Here is an 18,043-nt window from a genome sequence, read left to right on the forward strand (position 1 = left end):
TCCCAGTCCATCCTTCCTCCACCCCTACCTCCTGGCAGCCACAAGTTTGTTCTCTATGAGTCTGTTTCTGTTTTCTGGATTGGTTCCTTTGTGTCATGTTTTAAATTCCACATATAAGTGGTATCATATAGTATTTGTCTTTCTCTTTCTGACTTACTTCACTTAGTATGATAATCTCCAGTTGCATCCATGTTGTTGCAAATGATGCTATTTTGTTCTTTGTTATGGTTGAGCAGTATTCCATTGTATATACGCACTACATCTTTATCCATTAATCTGTTGGTGGACATGCAGGTTGTTTGCATGTCTTGGCTATTGTGAATACTGCTGCTATGAACATAGGGGTGCACATATCTTTTTGAATTTTATAGTTTTGTCTGGGTATATGCCCAGGAGTGGGATTGCTGGATCATATGATATTTCTATTTTTAGTTTTCTGAGGAACCTCCATACTGTTTTCCATCATGGCTGCACCAACTTACATTGCCACCAGCATTGTAGGAGGATGGTTCCTTTTCTCCACACCCTTCCCAGCACTTATTTGTAGACTTTTTAATAATGGCCATTCTGACAGGTGTGTAGTTTTGATTTTCATTTCTCTAGTAATTAGTGATGTTGAGCATCTTTTCATGTGCCTACTGGCCATCTGTATGTCCTCTTTGGAGGAATGTTTATTTAGGTCTTCTGCCCATTGTTTTGATTGGGTTGTTTGTTTTTTTTGTTGAGTTACATGAGCTTTTTTCATATTTTGGAGATTAAGCCCTTGTCTGTTGCACTGTTTGCAAATATTTTCTCTGTCTGTAGGTTGTCTTTTCATTTTGTTTATGGTTTCCTTTGCTGTGCAAAAGTTTGTAAACTTGATTAGGTCCCATTTGTTTATTTTTGTTTTTATTTCTAGCGCCTTGGGAGACTAAGAAAACATTGGTATGATTTATGTAAGAGAATGTATCACATACTTTTAAAAATTATTAACAGTGATCCAGTCTTAACATTTTGGCATTATCTTTTCAAGTTTTTCTACAATCTTTTACAACATTATCTTAACATTTTAAAGACCAATATTAAAAAAAAAGTTCTAATTATGTTATAAAATATCATAATTTAAACATAATCAAGTGAAATCTTAGGACACATAGATTTTTATTCTTAAAAGTCTTTCTATAATTACTAATAACAGCAATTATTTATCAACATTTTATATTAGGCAGGATGTTAACCACTTTTGATATATCATTTCAACTTAGTTCTCATACTAACACCTAGAGATAGGTGATATTTTCATATCTATTTTACAAATCAAAAACTGAGCCTTACAGAAGTTTAAAAAGAATCCAGTGTCAAATATCTTGTAACTTTATTGGCTACATTCAAAGTCAGGCACTCTCACTGCAAAATCCACACTTAAAAATCACTGTTTATTTCCTAATGACATATCGTAGAAGTGGAATAGCTAAGTCAAAGGGGCTGAGATTTTGAAGATCTTTGATATATATTGCCAAATTGTTCTTTGGAACAGTAACATAATTTATATTCTTATAAGGAATGTATAAAATACATTAAGGACTATGTAATAACACAAAAGTCAAAAAAGTAAAATACAGTAGGAGAGCCAGTAGGCATCTTTTCCAGTGGATGAACTGTGTTTTTTAGATAATATATGGATTAGAACAATCACGTGGTGCATAAATTGACACTAAAAGAGGAAAACATCCCCAAATATTATAGTTAATGATGCTAACATTTAATTTCAGAACTATCTCAATTTCCTCGAATTGTCTTTGTATTACAAGTTACTGCTCTAATAATAGAACTGTAACTGTAGTTTGTTAAAAGTAAGCATAACAAATAGCTTATTGCTGATAATAAACCATATAACACTAATATGTAATATGACCATACTCATTGGCACCTGGGGATGCTCAGTTGGCAAATTCTCCTTATTCCACTGCTTTCAGAATCATGCTCCCAAACAAACAAAAAATGTTAATTATAGTGTTCTATTACATTAAAGGACAAACTCAATGAGAAGAGAGATTAACTAAAATGGAATAGCTAATATTAAAGAAACAAAACATAGGATCAAAAATCAGAATGATGAAAGACAGATGTACCAGGCTCGTTATGGCGAGTCAGTCATAATTAACAAGATACCATGTACAGTCTTAAAGAGCAATGCAAAATAAAACATTCCGGGCCCTCATCACAGAGTATAAACAAACCCCATCTGTCTGTAATTCACTTTACACTAAAGATTGAGACCAGTGAAATGCACATAAAATAGCCTGGCCTAAGGATAGTAAACATGCAGAGGTCTCCCAGCTGTTCATTCCTGGGACCAAGAGAGAAACTGCTACTCATTCACTGCACTCTTTTCTGCCGACCCTGGTCTCGGAAACTTGTCAACACAGCACCAACATGAGTTCACAACAAAGGATAGACGCTAAGTGGATTTAACTTGCCTTTTTTTTTTTTGGCCATCCTTGTTCTAAACCTTTATTTCTCTAGGTGATGTCATCCTAAATTTGGATCAAGCTCGATTACCAGGTTATGTTCTTAAACATCACACGTATCTTCTTTGAGGGAAAGTCACTTTAACGGAATTATTATTATTTCTTAATAATACATTCTTGTTTCTTCTTGCCATATGAAACCCATGACTATAAATAACAGGGGAATAGTATTAAGAGCATTGTGTATTATATGGGTATTCCTGTATATTAAATCTCATATGTGAGATTTCCCTTGGAATTCAGTACTTAGCTTTCTTTGAGAAAATGATGCCCTACCTTCTATCTGATAAGAATTATATTGCTCCTTTTTTCCATACCGACTAGTTGCCAGGAAGCTGATAGGCAAAATTTGTTGTTCAACCATGATGGGCCTTAAGATTGGCATATTTATACAGTACTTGTATTCACAGGGTTTTATTTTCTATTTTGATTGTTATTTTTTCCTAGTCTAAAATTCTCTAATTTTTCTTTATTTTCTAACATATATATTTGGCGAATGATTTCTCAGATAATTTGAAGAGACACAACAGAGCATAAATAAATAGTCGAAATGTACCGGTCATGACGGCTAAGCACAGAATTCAGCTCTGTGGTACCAGAGAACCAAGAAAGGCATTTTTTAGTTTGGGTAGCTGAGTTTGGGAACCATGGGTGGTTCCCCAACTTAGCCACATGTTAAAATATTTTGGAGGGCTTCTTTTTAAATACTGTTTTTGTTGTTGTTTAAAAATGTATAGGTAATCTAAAAAACAAAGTAGTAAAAATCTTCTCCCATTTTGAAACACTCTATTTCACCAAAGAAGCATGCAAACAATTTCTAGAATAGCTTATGGTCAACTAATCTGAATATAGAAAGCACATGAATAGTCAAACGGTAAATACTCAAACTCCTCATTTCCTAATTATCTTATTCTATTTTGCTATGCTCTTGAAGTTATTTATGCTTGTTCTATGTGCATAGTGGAAATACTAAGTACTGTGGGTGTCTCTTCCCGGCTCCACATTCGGTGACATCACACTGGTAGCGTGAAACAGGCTATTATTGTTGGGAGTATTTACATCATGGAAATTGGTAAATGATATGAATCAGTCCCTTTGCTCCAGTTGTTAAGCATTCCCAGCACTCCACTGCCTATATGTCTTTTAGCCAAGTGAAACTATAGTGTGCTTCTATCAGGAGGACAATGAAATACTATACATAGAAAGAATTCACAGAATTTAGTGAAAACAAAAAGGCAGGCTATTCTGGCAACCAAGTTTATATTTATAAAAGGCTTCATGTAAGATAAAGAGGGCAAATGTAGTTTGCCCTTTATCATAGTTCAATTCTGTTTGAAGATTAGGTCTCTAACATTAACACAGACTCTGAGTTTTTAAAATAAAATCAGAATCTTAAACACGAGGGAATTTTAGAAACAATCTATTTTATAACAGTAGTTTTCTGAATTTTTTCAAAGTAGTATTTTTCCCCTCAGAGGAAATCTTTCTTGGAATCATCAAAAAATAAGAGATGAATGCAAATAAATGAGACAAATGCGTTAAGCTGTCCTAGAGAATTTAGTTTCACTGATTGTAGAATCCTCTGAGGAATCCTAAACCCTTGAACTATTTGAAAAGCTCTCTATAAATGTTTTAGAAGCTCCCAAATCTGCCAGATACAAGGATCAACTGGGAATGAGAATCTTTGGAAGTGGGGCTGAAGAATCTGAATTTCTGAATTCTGCGTCTTCAAGAAACTAAGGTATGACGACATTAGGTTACTTTAGGTTTGGATTAAAGCTGATTATGGTTAAGCAATATGCAGTCCATATGCTAAGGTCAAAGTGTATTTTTAAAAGTAATGTGAAAATGACTATAGGCTATCTTGACTTTTGCCAAACTCCGTCCTTACTTAAACACTAAAATAAATGTTAAGAGATTATAAGGAAAAAGAGTTATATAAAATGGTAAAAATTAGTAAATCCTTGAAAATAATAAATTTGTGACTGTTTGTGGCCCAATGATTACAGCTGGTACAGGGTCCAGTGATAATCCATGCATCTGTGTATGTCCTTGGTAAATGAGTCGTCATGCTACTGTTTAAGCAGCCTTCAGGTAGCAGAAGTTCATGCATGATTACTGCAAAATAATATGTAATCTTTGTCTTATACAAATTTCAAGAAAAGATTTGTTGCTAAGAATTCTCTAGTAGAGAATTCCCATTTAGTAAAACATGTGGTCTTAAAGAAAGTATGAAAATTACAATCAGGAATAAAAAGCCCATGAGAAAAGCCCAAACCCTGCATTCTTTAACCAGTGATACAAGTTTAAAAGTGCCAAGGAGAAAAAAAAACACAGTAAAAAAAAAAAAATTCCTTTGTAAAACTTTATACATGTTTTAATTATAGTCATCAAGAGCTATGAAGCTTGGAATTTTCATGTCGTCAGAGCTAAACTTCTAACTTTACTTCAGAGCTCTAATTTCTACTCTAAAAGGAAACCTAAAGATAACATTAAAGGGAAGAAATCAATCCACAGCAAATCAGACCAGTATTTCATCATCCCCTGGCCATCACCTTACCCTCTAACTACCAGGCCTACTGTGTGGTAGACCGAGACTAAAGAAAAATATTTAAAAATAATGCTGAACTCAATACAGAATACCCTATAGAATCACCAGCTTTTGAGGCCCTCAAGGAACTAGGCTTCCTGTGGATAGTGTGTATAGAATGCCATACATAAGTAAAAGAAGGCAAAGTTTCCTAAAATCGACAGCATTCCCCAGTTTACCGGGTCTAATTTTTCCATTCTAATTGTCTCTACAAATAAGAAACTCATACATAGGATAGGTATTATTGTTCTATCTCTATAGATGATAAGGCTCAGAAACTAATGATATTATGAATAAAGTACCCACCAAGTATCAAAGCCAAAACAAAATATAGAGCTTCCAATTTTAAAACCTGTGTTCTTTGTTCTATACCAAAAAACTTTGTAATTCATACAATGTGTAACTTATAGCAAATATCTTCAACATTAGTAGTTGAATGAAATCAATATTCACAAGTTATCTAAGTAATTATGACCCACTAATGTATTACTGTCACATATAAAAAGATATCTGAGACCCATTTTCTAACATTTTTATTAAAGTATAGTTGATTTATAGTGTGCTACTTTCTGCTGTACAGCAAAGTGATTCAGTTTTTTATATCCAAACATACATGTATATAATTCCTTTTCATATTACTTTCCATTATGGTTTATTGTAAGATAGTGAATATAGTTAGTTCCCTGTTCTGTATAGTAGGACCTTGTTTATATATTATATTTTATAAACAGTAGTTTGTATTTGCTAATCCCAAATTCCTAATTTATCCCTCCTTCCTTTTCCCTTTGGTAACCATAGGTCTGTGTGCCTGTTTTTGTTTTGTAAATAAGTTCATCTGTGTCATATTTTAGATTTCACATGTGATATAATATTTGTCTTTAACTGTCTGACTTACTTCACTCAGTATGATAATCTGTTGGTTCATCCATGTTGCTGCAAATGGTATTACTTTTTTATGGCTGAGTAGCATTCCACTGTATGTATGTACCATATCCTCTTTATCCATTCATCTGTCAGTGGCCATTTAGGTTACTTCCGTGTCTTGGCTAGTGTAAATACTGCTGTCATGAACAAAGGGGTGCATGTATCCTTTTGGATTATAGTTTTTTCTGGATACATGCCCAGGAGTGAGATTGCCAGATCATATGGTAATTCTATTTCTAGTTTTCTAAGGAACCTTCACACTGTTCTCCACAAATAGTAACTGTATGAATTTACATTCCAACCAACCGTGTAGGAGGGTTCCCTTTTCTCCACACCTTCTCGCCAGCATTTGTTATTTGTAGATATTTTAATGATGGCCATTCTGACCAGTGTGAGGTGATACCTCAGCATAGTTTTGATTTGCATTTCTCTAATAATTAGTGATGTTGAGCATCTTTTCATGTTCCTGTTGGGCATCTGTATGTCTTCTTTGGAGAAATGAGACCCATTTTTTGACTGTGTACAAAGTCTACATAAGGAATATTGACATGTTTATTCAACATTCACATGCTCTACATTCCTATCAAACTGGTTAAGTGGCTATACTTGATGGAGTTAAGAATTACTCACATCATCTGACCAACCCCTGACTCTTGAATAACTCTCAACTCAGAGAAACTATTTCTTTATTTAGCCCCTTAAACATAGGATCTGTTAAAACCCGAACTCAGCATTAGCCCCATCAACATTAAAGATAAGGAGAGTTCGGCTGTAATCTAAAGTTTAAAAAAAGCTTCTGGTGAAGAAAAATCACACATAAACCACTTCTGAATATGTTGAGAAAACTTCCTCTCTTGAAGTACATGCCTCTACACAAATAAAAAGGAGATGAGCAAGAAAAGCCATAAACATGGGTTCTATCCTGACCTCCAAGTGAACTTCCCTGAATTGAACTCAGATTTAAAATTGCTGCCAAGTCCTCCCACTGTGCATTCATATCTACTGTGCAATCCATACTGTAGTCTTCTATAGTCCCCTCACAAACAAGCATAACAACTCTTTACTGGGCTCCAACCAGTCTAAAGTGAACTGAATATTTTGCTTTCAAATAATGTTCATTTCTCTCCATTACACAAAAACAGATAGCACTGATGGCATACTTTGTGACAGGCACTGTATATTCCAGAAGTAAGGATACCACTGTGAAGTCCCCATTGCTTTTTAATTGAAACTAAACTTGTGATGATTTGGGAATCAAAGCAGTCTATTTTCAAATTTCTTAAACCACTTCCTTCATTTCACTTGTTCACATCTTTCTAATAGGTCTATTATTTCAAGTTCAATAATTTTTTTCTCATGCCACTCCTTAGAGCTAGAACAATCTTTCTATTTATGTTGAGAACTCTCCCTCTTTTCATAGGCACCCTGTATGTTACTCTTTGATTAATGAGGTTTAAAGAAGGTTTGGTCTCCTTATTTTGTTTAACAAATAATCAATAAGAGAAATTATAAAAATTGAACCACCAGAATATAAAAATTAAACATTGTGAAAGCATCTAAAGATAATCTCTATGTTCTCTTGGAGGTGGTCAGCTGATAAGAGGATGTCTAAGTACTTTCTTTGTACAAGCAAATCAGAGGAGGGAACTTTATACTATCCTGGGCAACTCATCAACAGAACAAAGAAAGCAAACATGTGCCAGAAGAACTATACTACCACCTCATTTAATTCTGACATCATTCATTACAGCAGGAAACCAGCCTGCTGACTGGCACTAACAAGCTCTCTGGCTCTTAGGAAATATCACTGTTTCAGAACAGCAGTTTTGGATGATCCTACTCCCACTCTTGAGAAATGGTACAGAATCCACCAATTCTGACTTTATGGCTTTTTGCTCCCTAAAAAAAACACAAAAGTGATTAAACAAAGGACAGTTGATATGTCTATTGAAAAGAAAGGGTTGTTAAAATTCCTTGTCATGAGAGAACTATTTTGTGTTAAGGAGACAGAAAAAAATGCCAGTTAAATGCAATGTGTAATCCCTGATTGAAATCTGTTGTTATTTTTGTTCTGGTTGTTGTTCTTTGTAAAACAACAATGCAGCTACGTAAGGTATTATTAGAACAACTTGGGCAATTTGAATATCAGCTGTATTTTAGGTGTTAATATCTTATCACTCTTATTTTTTAGGTGATATTAATCTTGTGGCTATACAAAAGAATGAGCTTGTTTAGGAGACACAATAATCAGGACTAAAATGTCAAATGTCTTCAGTTTACTTTTTCTAAAATAAAAATTTAATTTTGGTATAGATTTACAAAAAATTATAATGATAGAACAGACGGTTATCATGTACCATACACCCAGTTTCCCCTCTTATTAAAATCTTAGAGTAGTATGGTACATTTGCACAGTTAATGAACTACTAACAGTACATTATATTTAATTAGAGTTCATATTTTACTCAGATTTGCTTAGTTTTTGAAATCCTATGGACAGAGGAGTCTGATGGGCAATAGTCCATGGGATCGCAAAGAGTCAGACATGACTTAGCAACTAAACAACAAATTTTAGGATTCCACCTGGAATCCCACTCCATTTGTGACATTACATTTAATCACCATGTCACCCCAAGCAACCCAAAAAGTTTCCCAAACCTTATTTTTTATGATTTGATAGTTCTGAAGATTGCTGGTCAAGTAATTTTTATAATATCCCTCAATTGGTATTTGTCTTGTTTTTGTCAAGGTTGGACCAGGGTAGGGGTTTTGGGGAGGAACACCACAAAGATAATGTGTCATTTCATGACATATCAAGGGTACATAATCTACCCTTATCACTGATGACAACCTGGATCATGTGGCTGTAGAAGAAATTATCAGGTAAAGTTACTAAATACTCCCCGCCAAAACACTGCCCGGCTTCCCATACAGTACCTTTTGGAAGGAAATCACTATATACAGCCTATACTTAAGGAGTGGAGAATAATGCTCCACCACTATGAGGGCAGAGTATTTACATAAATTATTTGTGATTCTTTTGCATGGGAAAATTTTCTATTCATTGATTAAACCATCATTTATATCAGTATGAACTCATGGATATTTATTATACATTTTGGGCTCTAACACAATAGACTTTATTTTGTTGCTCAAATTGTTCTAGATTTGGTCACTGGGATCTCTCTTAGTTGACTTTTGTGTCCCTTTGATATGCCCCATCGTTTTTATTTTTATCTTTTTTGAGTACTTTGTTATTGCATGATACTAAAAGATGGTCGAGGTTCATCTTGTATATTTCTTGTTCCATTCCTAGAATTAGCTGTTTCTCCAAGAATACATTTCTTTTACTAGAGAAATGTATCTGAAACCAAGGTATAGGTGTTGGGTGTGCTCATTACAACTGGAGTATTGTTGGTTCTAAGCCTTTTTTGGGTCTATTTTATATCTTAACTAACACTGATTCTATTGATCAATTTTGCTAATATGAATATGTTATATCTTTGTGAACCTTTGTATTAAATGTCTGCATTTATATTAGATAAGCCTTTCTTATGCTGACAGCAAGTAAATATTTGTATCTCTCTATATGTTTAGTTCATATGGAGTTTATTTTATTGGTGGTGGTGGTGGGTGGGGGGAATGGGCTGTAAATCCCTGGTGACTTTCTTACTCTTCACAAAGCTGAACCATTGGTTTGGGACTCATGTCACCAGGTCAGAGGAATAACAAGTCTGCTGGGAATTTTATCTTCACCACCGGGAAGCCACATTGTTAACAGTCGCTGCCTTACCTAACAATACTATATCCTGAGAATGCTACTTCACTAGAAGCCAATCCCCAGACTCTGGCTATGGGATTTTTAGCTGTGCCACAGAGCCTAGGGTTTTTCAATCTAACACAGGCATCCTACAAGGCACAGAAGCTTTCCAGCTTAGTGGTTTCTAAGAAATCAGCTGACCTTAGGACCTGAGGTGTAAACAAGAACACAACTCTCAGGTCTGCTATGTGTTCATCCTCACTGGCAACCTAAGGTATAATCCCCTTGTCAGTCACTGCAGTTAAAATTTACATATTCAAGTTAATCGCTTCAATCCACTTTGTTTTTCCCTCTAGAATGTGGACTCAACATATTTTCCATATTCCCATATAATCTATTACCAGTAGATTTAAATTCAGTATGAAGGGTTTTTTTAATGCTTTAAAAGTACCCATTTTGGGACTTTCCTGGAGGTCCAGCAGTTAAGACTGTGCTTCCACTGCAAGGGGTATGGGTTCAATCCCCGGTCAGGGAACTAAGATCGTGCATGCCAAATAAATGAATAAATAAAATACTTAAAAAAATACCCATTTTATTCATAAATTATAATTATGATGAAGATCTTTTGTAAAACTGAAGACTCTACAAGACCTTTCATACTGAGTTGCCATGAAGAAGTCCTGTTACGTTGCCAGTGTGGACTGGCTCACCTCTCTTCATCTGTCCATATGTGGCAGCAAGACAGAATTTCTTTTCTTTCTTTTTTTTAAAAAACTTAATTCTTTCCCTATATTTCTATTTTTAACTGATAAATAAATGATATTCAGTCCATGGGGTCATGAAGAGTCAGACACGACTTGGTGACTGAACAATAACAACATAAATGACATATAGTAATTTCAAATGTACAACATGACTTGATATTTGCATATACTGAAAAATGGTCACCACAATAAGTCTGGTTAACATCCGTCACCATACATAGTTACAAGAATTTTCTGTGAGAACATTTAAAACCTACTCTTAACAATTTTCAAATATGCAATACAGTATTATAAACTATATCACCATGCTATGCATTACATCCTATGATTTACTTATAACTGTAAGTTCTGTACCTTCCGACCCTCCTTACCATCTTTGACTCCTCCTTCCCCTCCTACAACATCTATCCAATTTGTAACCCAGTCATGTCCCTCCTTACCATCTTTGACTCCTCCTTCCCCTCCTACAACATCTATCTAATTTGTAACCCAGTCATGTTGGTTTTTCCTTTTGAGCATCCACACATTCATTCTCTCCTTTTATTTTCAAACCAGTGGCTGAAGATACATTTACGTTCATGTCATCTCAACCTACCTACTGAATGGTTTCCCAACACAGCCTCTGTCTCCACTGTCAGATCAATCTTCCTAATTGTATTTCCTAATTGTACTTCCTACACTTACTGTACTGACTTGCTTAAAGACTTCAATAGCTGGCCTCTTTGCCCTCTTGTGAACCAGCCCATGTGGGAGCTCAAGAGAGCATAATTTGAAAACAACTGCCTTATATACACCATCTGTTTCAACATGGTGTCCTCAACATGCCTCTTGTATTTCTACTTGTCCTGGAGTGTGTGCTTCTTGTCTGCAATGCCTCCCTCCCTCATCTTCCTTCTTTGCTAGGTGGATCACGTAGTTTTCTCACCTTGTTTATCTGTAGCTGCCATTCCAACGGTGAGAAAAATTTACTTTAGTGTTCGATTCCAGTATACATGTATAGTGATTTCAGAACTGTTAACCCACACCTTCATGGGATACAACTTAATCAAGTAGAGTGGTAAATGCAGTTCTTTTTTACTTTAGCCTTATAGCTTCTAGAAATTTCCAAAGTTACTTAAATCCTCACCCTTTTCCTTCACTCCCTTCAACAAAGTTGTTTAATGTATTTGTAACATAGTTCTGTCATATTCTGCATTCCATCCTATATCCCTTAACCTCCAAAATGCGTTTTAAAATTTTGCATATATTAAGATTCACTCTTGGTGCTGTAAAGTTGTATGGGTTTTGACAGTGCAACTCACCAGGCTCCTCTGTCCATGGAATTCTCCAGGCAAGAATACTGGAGTGGGTAGCCATTCCCTTCTCCAGGGGATCTTCCCTACCCCAAGGATTGAACCTGAGTCTTCTGCATTGCAGGCAGATTATTTACCGTGTAAGCCACCAGGGAAGCCTAATGTCATAAATCTACCATTATAGAGTCATAAGGAATAGTTCTATTACCCTATAAAACCCTTGTGATTTACCTATTTAACACCCCCAAACCCTGGCAACCACTGCCGTTTAAAATCTCTGTAACTTTGGGACCTTCCTGGTGGTCCAGTGGTTAAGACTCTGTGCTTCCACTGCAAGGGGCATGGGTTCAATCTCTGGTCAGGGAACTATGATCTGGCATGCCATGTGGCACAACCGAAAAAAAAAAAATCTCTATAGTTCTGCCTTTTCCATATGTCATACAAATGGAATCACACAGTATTTAGTGTTTCAGACCTGCCTCTTTCAATTTAGTAATATACACTTAAGATTCATCCATTTCTTTGTGTGGCCTGATAGCTTATTCCTTTTCATCACTGTAGAGTATTTGTATGGATGTACCAGTTTGTTTATCCATTCACCGAGGAGAGGACATCTTAGTTGCTTCCAGCACTTGGTCTTATATGAACATTCTGTGAACACATGCAGGTAGGTTTTTGTGTGGATTTCAGTTTTCAGTTCAGTTGGATAAGTATGTAGAAGCACGATTGCTACATCTGATGGTAAGACTGTGTTCAGCTTTGTAATAGCTAAGCTGCCTTCCAAAGTGGCTGTACCATTTTGCATTCCCACCAGCAGTTCCTGCTGTTTTGCATCCTCACCAGCAAATGACATTGCAGGTTTTGATTTTAGATATTTAAAGGTATAAATAGGTATGTGGTGGTATCTCATTGTTTTAATTTGCTGTTCCTAGTAATGATGTATTAAGTGTAGTGCATCTTTTCATATGTGAATTTACCATCTATATATCATCTCTTGGCGAGGTATGTCTTCAGTCTGCTCATTTTTTAATTTGGATTGTTTTTTTGAGTTTTAAGAGTTTCTTGTATATATCTTCTCTGAGTCTGTGTGGTATCCTTTCATTCTTTTAACAACATCCTTCGTAGAGTAGATTTTTAGTCCGATTTATCATTTTTTTTTCTTTCATGGACCATGCTTTTGGCATTGTGTTTAAAAATTCATCACCAAATCCAAGGTCATCTGATTTTCTCATGTATATATATGTGTGTGTATACACATGTATGTGTATATATACACATATATGCACATACATGTATATACATGTATATATATACACTTTTTTAGGAGTTTTGCATTTTACATTTAGGTCTGTGATCCATTTTGAGGTCATTCTGGTTGAAAGATACAGTCTTTGTTTAGCTTCCCCCCCCCATTTTATGTATTTATTTTTTTGCACAAGGGCATCTAATTGTTTAGTACCATTTGTTGAAGCAACTTACTTTTAAAACGTTCAGTAAAACCAAGGGTAACAGAAAGCGATTACTATTGCATAATATATGTATATGTGTGTGTGTACACGCATGTATGTATGTGTGTGTGTGTATATATATATATATATACATATATAAATCAACCATTACAAACTGTTAACAACAGGTGATTCTAGGTCAAGGGTATTATAGATGCATGTTTATTATATTCTTAAATTTTCTGTAGCATTAACATTATTCAGTGAAAACCAGTGAAATACATTTACAAAAGAAGGCAAGAAAGAATGAAAGCCATATTAACAGTCTTTTCATTACGTATTTTTTTCCTCAAATGATTTAGGTAAGTATGTTTTTGCTTAAATACATCCCTTTGAAAATATGTAACTAGATTTGTTCTGTTATGCTACCTATAATCTGTCTTTAATTAGAACTGCTAGTCCATTTATGTTTATTATAATTCTGATGCATTTAGGTTTAAATCTTATTCTGTACTTTATATTTGTCCTACCTGTGCCATTTTTTTTTTTCTTCTTTGGAATGAATGTGGCCCAGTTCTTTTTAGTTCTTTGGTTTCTAGTTATGCTATTATACTACTCATGTTGGATGAATCCTTGGTAGTGTTTGCTGTCTCAACATGCCCCATGAGAACAGGAAAACCAAAACAAGGTTATCTGGTTTCAGGAAATGCCTGTGAGTGAAAGGTAGCTTTAGTGTTCCCTTTACCTTGCTGGGCTTTTGGCCTCTGAATAACGTACTTCCTAGTCAGTTTGGTGGTGTATTTTTTAAAAAACAGAAGGCATTTATTTTGATTTGTAGAGGAGATCACTATCAAACATTGCATTTCCCAGCCATTACATGTAACAATAGTATTTTCTTTACATAATACTGATTGGTTATAAAGTTTTAGATTATGTTGCCAACCAGTGTTTTATTTTCATTATATTTATAAGAATATTCAGGGTCCTAATAGCTTTCATCAATAGTATATTTTGAAATGTTATTAAATATTTTATCTAGCATTTTTTCATGTTCTCAGTTGGAGTGCCCATCACCATTACATTTTTGTCCACCAGACCACCAAAAATGAAACTCTAAATTGCTCTTTAAATTTTCAAAGTCTTTGTTCTAAAATGGACAGTCAGAACAGTCTATAAGAAGAAAGGAAATCAGTCTCTTAGGAGGCATTTCTGGGGCCAGAGGACATAAGTTAAGATATGGGAGTTGCCTATATGTGATGTGAATTATGTAAATCAGCCACCTAAACTACTGATTATACATGAGAGTTCCTAACATTATTTAATGCTTATGGTAAAAGACCTTTTCTTAAAATTAGTCTTATATTCAGAAATAGATTTTTCCCCTTGAAATGTACAGCCATTCAAATTTTAGGCCAAATTTGAATGACGTCAATTTCTATTCAATCTTAAAAATTTAATAGTATAAAATAAAACACTAGGAAGCTTTAATTCTTCTCCCCAAAGATATATATATAAAGAGGATGGAAATGTGGTTCAGCATTACATAATGTTGCCACCCACTCCAGAAACAGAAATGAGTGCCTAGCAACAGGAAAGGGTCATCTCAGGAGAGTGCTGATTGCTCATTGGAGCATTCTAAACACAGATGCTTTTCTATCCTTATCACTTCCAGTCCCTGCTAAACACATGCTGGTTACCTTGGATCCCAGTGCCATCTGATGAGAACCTTCCTCTTATGACAACCAATAACTGCCACACAGGGTAGCCTCTACCTTTAGGTTATATCTTAAAAAAAACCCAAAACTTGAAACATTAAAATATGCTTTTTGTGTGCATTTTCTTCCCCAGTAATCGTGTTTCTTTCACGATAGGTTAGTGTCCTTGTCTGCATTTTTCTGACTGATGAGGCTAAAGCATGTAATTCTTAAAAAAGAGGTTATGCATGAGTCTGCTTGATGTTACTCATGCTTATGGATACTTAGGCGAGCTTTCCTCAAAATAGTAATAGTAATCTCACGTTCAGGAATTTGTCCATATTTTTCTTAGACATATAGCCAATCAAATTTTAGATTAAAGTTTGAACAATCTCAATTCCTATTCAATCCTAAAGATCTACTGGTATAAAAGTAGTACAAATAAAGATCCAGGAAGCTCTAGTTCTTTTCACACAGATGCACAAAGGGGACAGAAATAGTGGTTCTGCATCACATCACATTGCCACCACTCCAGAAAGAGAAGTCAGAGCACCTTTTCCTAGGTTTCTTGGCTGTTTGCATGTGTCTACCTCCCTGTCTTTGGTGTAAAGTCTCTTGTCCATTTTTCTTTGTACATTCTGAATATGAGACAATGTTCACTTTCATATGTTATGAATGTTTTTCTCCCACTTTGCCTTCTGTTTTACTCTTAATGATGTCTTTTGATGAAAAAAAGTATTTAATTTTAGTCTGTTTCAGTTTATCATTATTAGACATCTCTATGACTAACACTTTTTGTGCTCTGTTTAAGATCAAGTTTCCTTATTACAAAGTCACAAAGATACTTTTCTATATTATGTTCTATAAATCTTACCATTTTGCTTTTTTTATAATCAGATTGGAATTAATATTTTTGTGATGGTCTAAGTTAGGGGCTATGTTTGTATGGATATATGGATATCCAGTTGGCATGGAAACACCACAGTATTGTAGATAACAACCTTTCCTCACTGCTCTGTAAGTACTACGTTTTGTCACAAAACAAATATCCATAATAGATGTATAGGATTTTTTTTTAGACCCTAAGCTCTTTCACTGGCCTATGTGTCCATCCTTGCTCTAATACCACCTTGTCTTAATTGCTATACCTTTATAAAGTTTATCTGTTCAACTCATCCTACTATTAATATCTGATTAAATGTGTCATTCCACTTGGTTCTTCTATTCTTTGCTCTTCTATTTCAGGACTGTCTAGCCCTTTGCATTTTCACATACATTTTAGGAATAACCTGTCAACTTTCTTCTCTTCTCTAGATATACTCAATCCCTAGGTAAACTCATCTAGTTTCATCAGTTTGAATATCCACAATCTGTCAAATAAACCTCTGCGTTTAACAATCTTCAAAACAAACCCAGAATCTGATGATTATTACCAACCTGGTCCCAGGCACCACCCATCACAGGTTTATTAAGAGCCTCCTAACTGGTCTCCAAGCTTCCATTTTTGCCCCTCTAGTAGATGCTCCATGATAGAGAGATCTTTTAAAATAAAATCTTGTTCCTCTGGTCAAAACTCATCTCATTCAAGAGTAAATTCCGGTTTTGTTGACAATGGTCTACATAACTGGCCACACTGTTGCTCTGGCCCAGGCACACTGACCTCCCGGCGCTGGGCAGAGCCCCCATCTGGAGCTTGCACAGGGTCAACTCCCTTCCTGGGAAGCTCTTCCTTAGTTTCTGCGGGGCTAATACCTTCACCTCCTTCAAGTCCTTGCTCAAATGCCAACTTCTCACAGAGGCATTCCCTAACTACCCACATTTAAAACTGTAAGTCACCCGTAAGATTAGATAAAAATTCTATTGCAAACGAAACGCTTTATCTTTTAATACAAACACAATAAGATAAAATATGACCCATAAATACTGTTCAATTTAAAAAGCAAAGTTTCATTTTTATTCACATGGCCAATTCTGTCTTCATTATATCTGTTAATAAGACAGCCCTTGAGATTAATCTAACATGATAACGACCACAGCGTGGCAGGAGACAGCCTCTTCTGCTGGCCGTCAATCTCAGTTATTGTTTCTTATTTTTAATTAACGTGTGGAGAAAGGATGAGGGAAATTCAGATAGCCTTTGCTTTAGTGGCATTGAACTGAACCCTGATGCATATACATACGAGAAGAATCGGGAAGTTTCCTCAAAATCTTAAAGGGGAAACCCCTGGTGGTCCAGTGGTTCGGACCCCAAGCTTTCACTGTGAAGGCCCCAGACCCAAGAGCTAATCCTGCAAGTTTTGCAGCGCCACCCAAAACCAAACAAACAAAAAACGTACTTTTCCCCTTAGTTTCACCAAATGTTACTTTTGAAATTTACTATAATACTATGAAACTCCTTTCTCCTCCTCACACCTGGTCACCAAGTTCTGTCAAAATGACCCTTGGATCTCTCTCATTGAGAGACAGACAGTCATGTCTGTCCCCACATCCTCACCACTTACTCAGCCTTAATTCTCACCCTCTTATTTTTCATGGGAACTATCTGCCCTCATCACTTTCCTCAGGCCCCCTATTATTAATAATATCGCACACTTGATCCTTGAATAATGAGGTTAGGTGCATTCACTCTCTGGGCAATCAAAAATTCCTCATATAACTTAGTTGCCCACCATATACTTACTACCCGGTTCCTCCACACCTGCAATTTCCATATCCCTGGATACAACCAACCCTGGATCACATGTGCTGTACCATTCACTGCTAAAAAAACTCCATTTGTAAGTGGACCCATGCAATTCAAACTCGTGTTGTTCAAGGGTAAACTGTACTTAAAAGCTTTCAGACGTTTTCCTTACTTTCTCAATAAGGAAACAATTCATCAGGCTGTGCAAAACTAACTGATCTAACTCTTCTGACCTCTCTAATCTCATCTTTTCCATCTTGATGGCTCCAATGATATTGAACTACTTGCTTTTTCCTGAGAGTCACATTATTTTGTTTCTACGTGTTGGCATATTTTTTCCCTCTGATTGGGGCCTCGTCTCAAGGAGGATAACTTCAA

The 18,043-nt window shown here is 35.5% G+C and overlaps 1 protein-coding gene across 3 annotated transcripts in view; it reads right to left on the minus strand.

The window, feature by feature from the left end:
* The window catches only part of REEP3 (receptor accessory protein 3), a 101,867-nt gene that overhangs the window by 61,082 nt on the left and 22,742 nt on the right, over positions 1-18,043 (minus strand). The window contains exon 1 of one of the 3 annotated variants that reach the window (XM_081568988.1): positions 11,850-11,957. The exons of the other annotated variants lie outside the window; for them this stretch is intronic. Within the exon in view, the coding sequence (XP_081425114.1) occupies positions 11,850-11,866 (17 nt within the window). The 5' untranslated portion in view covers positions 11,867-11,957. Of the gene's footprint in view, positions 1-11,849; positions 11,958-18,043 lie in introns of those variants that run through there. 3 annotated transcript variants of the gene reach the window in all.

The sequence above is a fragment of the Giraffa tippelskirchi genome, chromosome 2 (assembly GCF_054371585.1).
Source record: "Giraffa tippelskirchi isolate mGirTip1 chromosome 2, T2T-mGirTip1v1.2.pri, whole genome shotgun sequence".
NCBI lineage: Eukaryota > Metazoa > Chordata > Mammalia > Artiodactyla > Giraffidae > Giraffa > Giraffa tippelskirchi.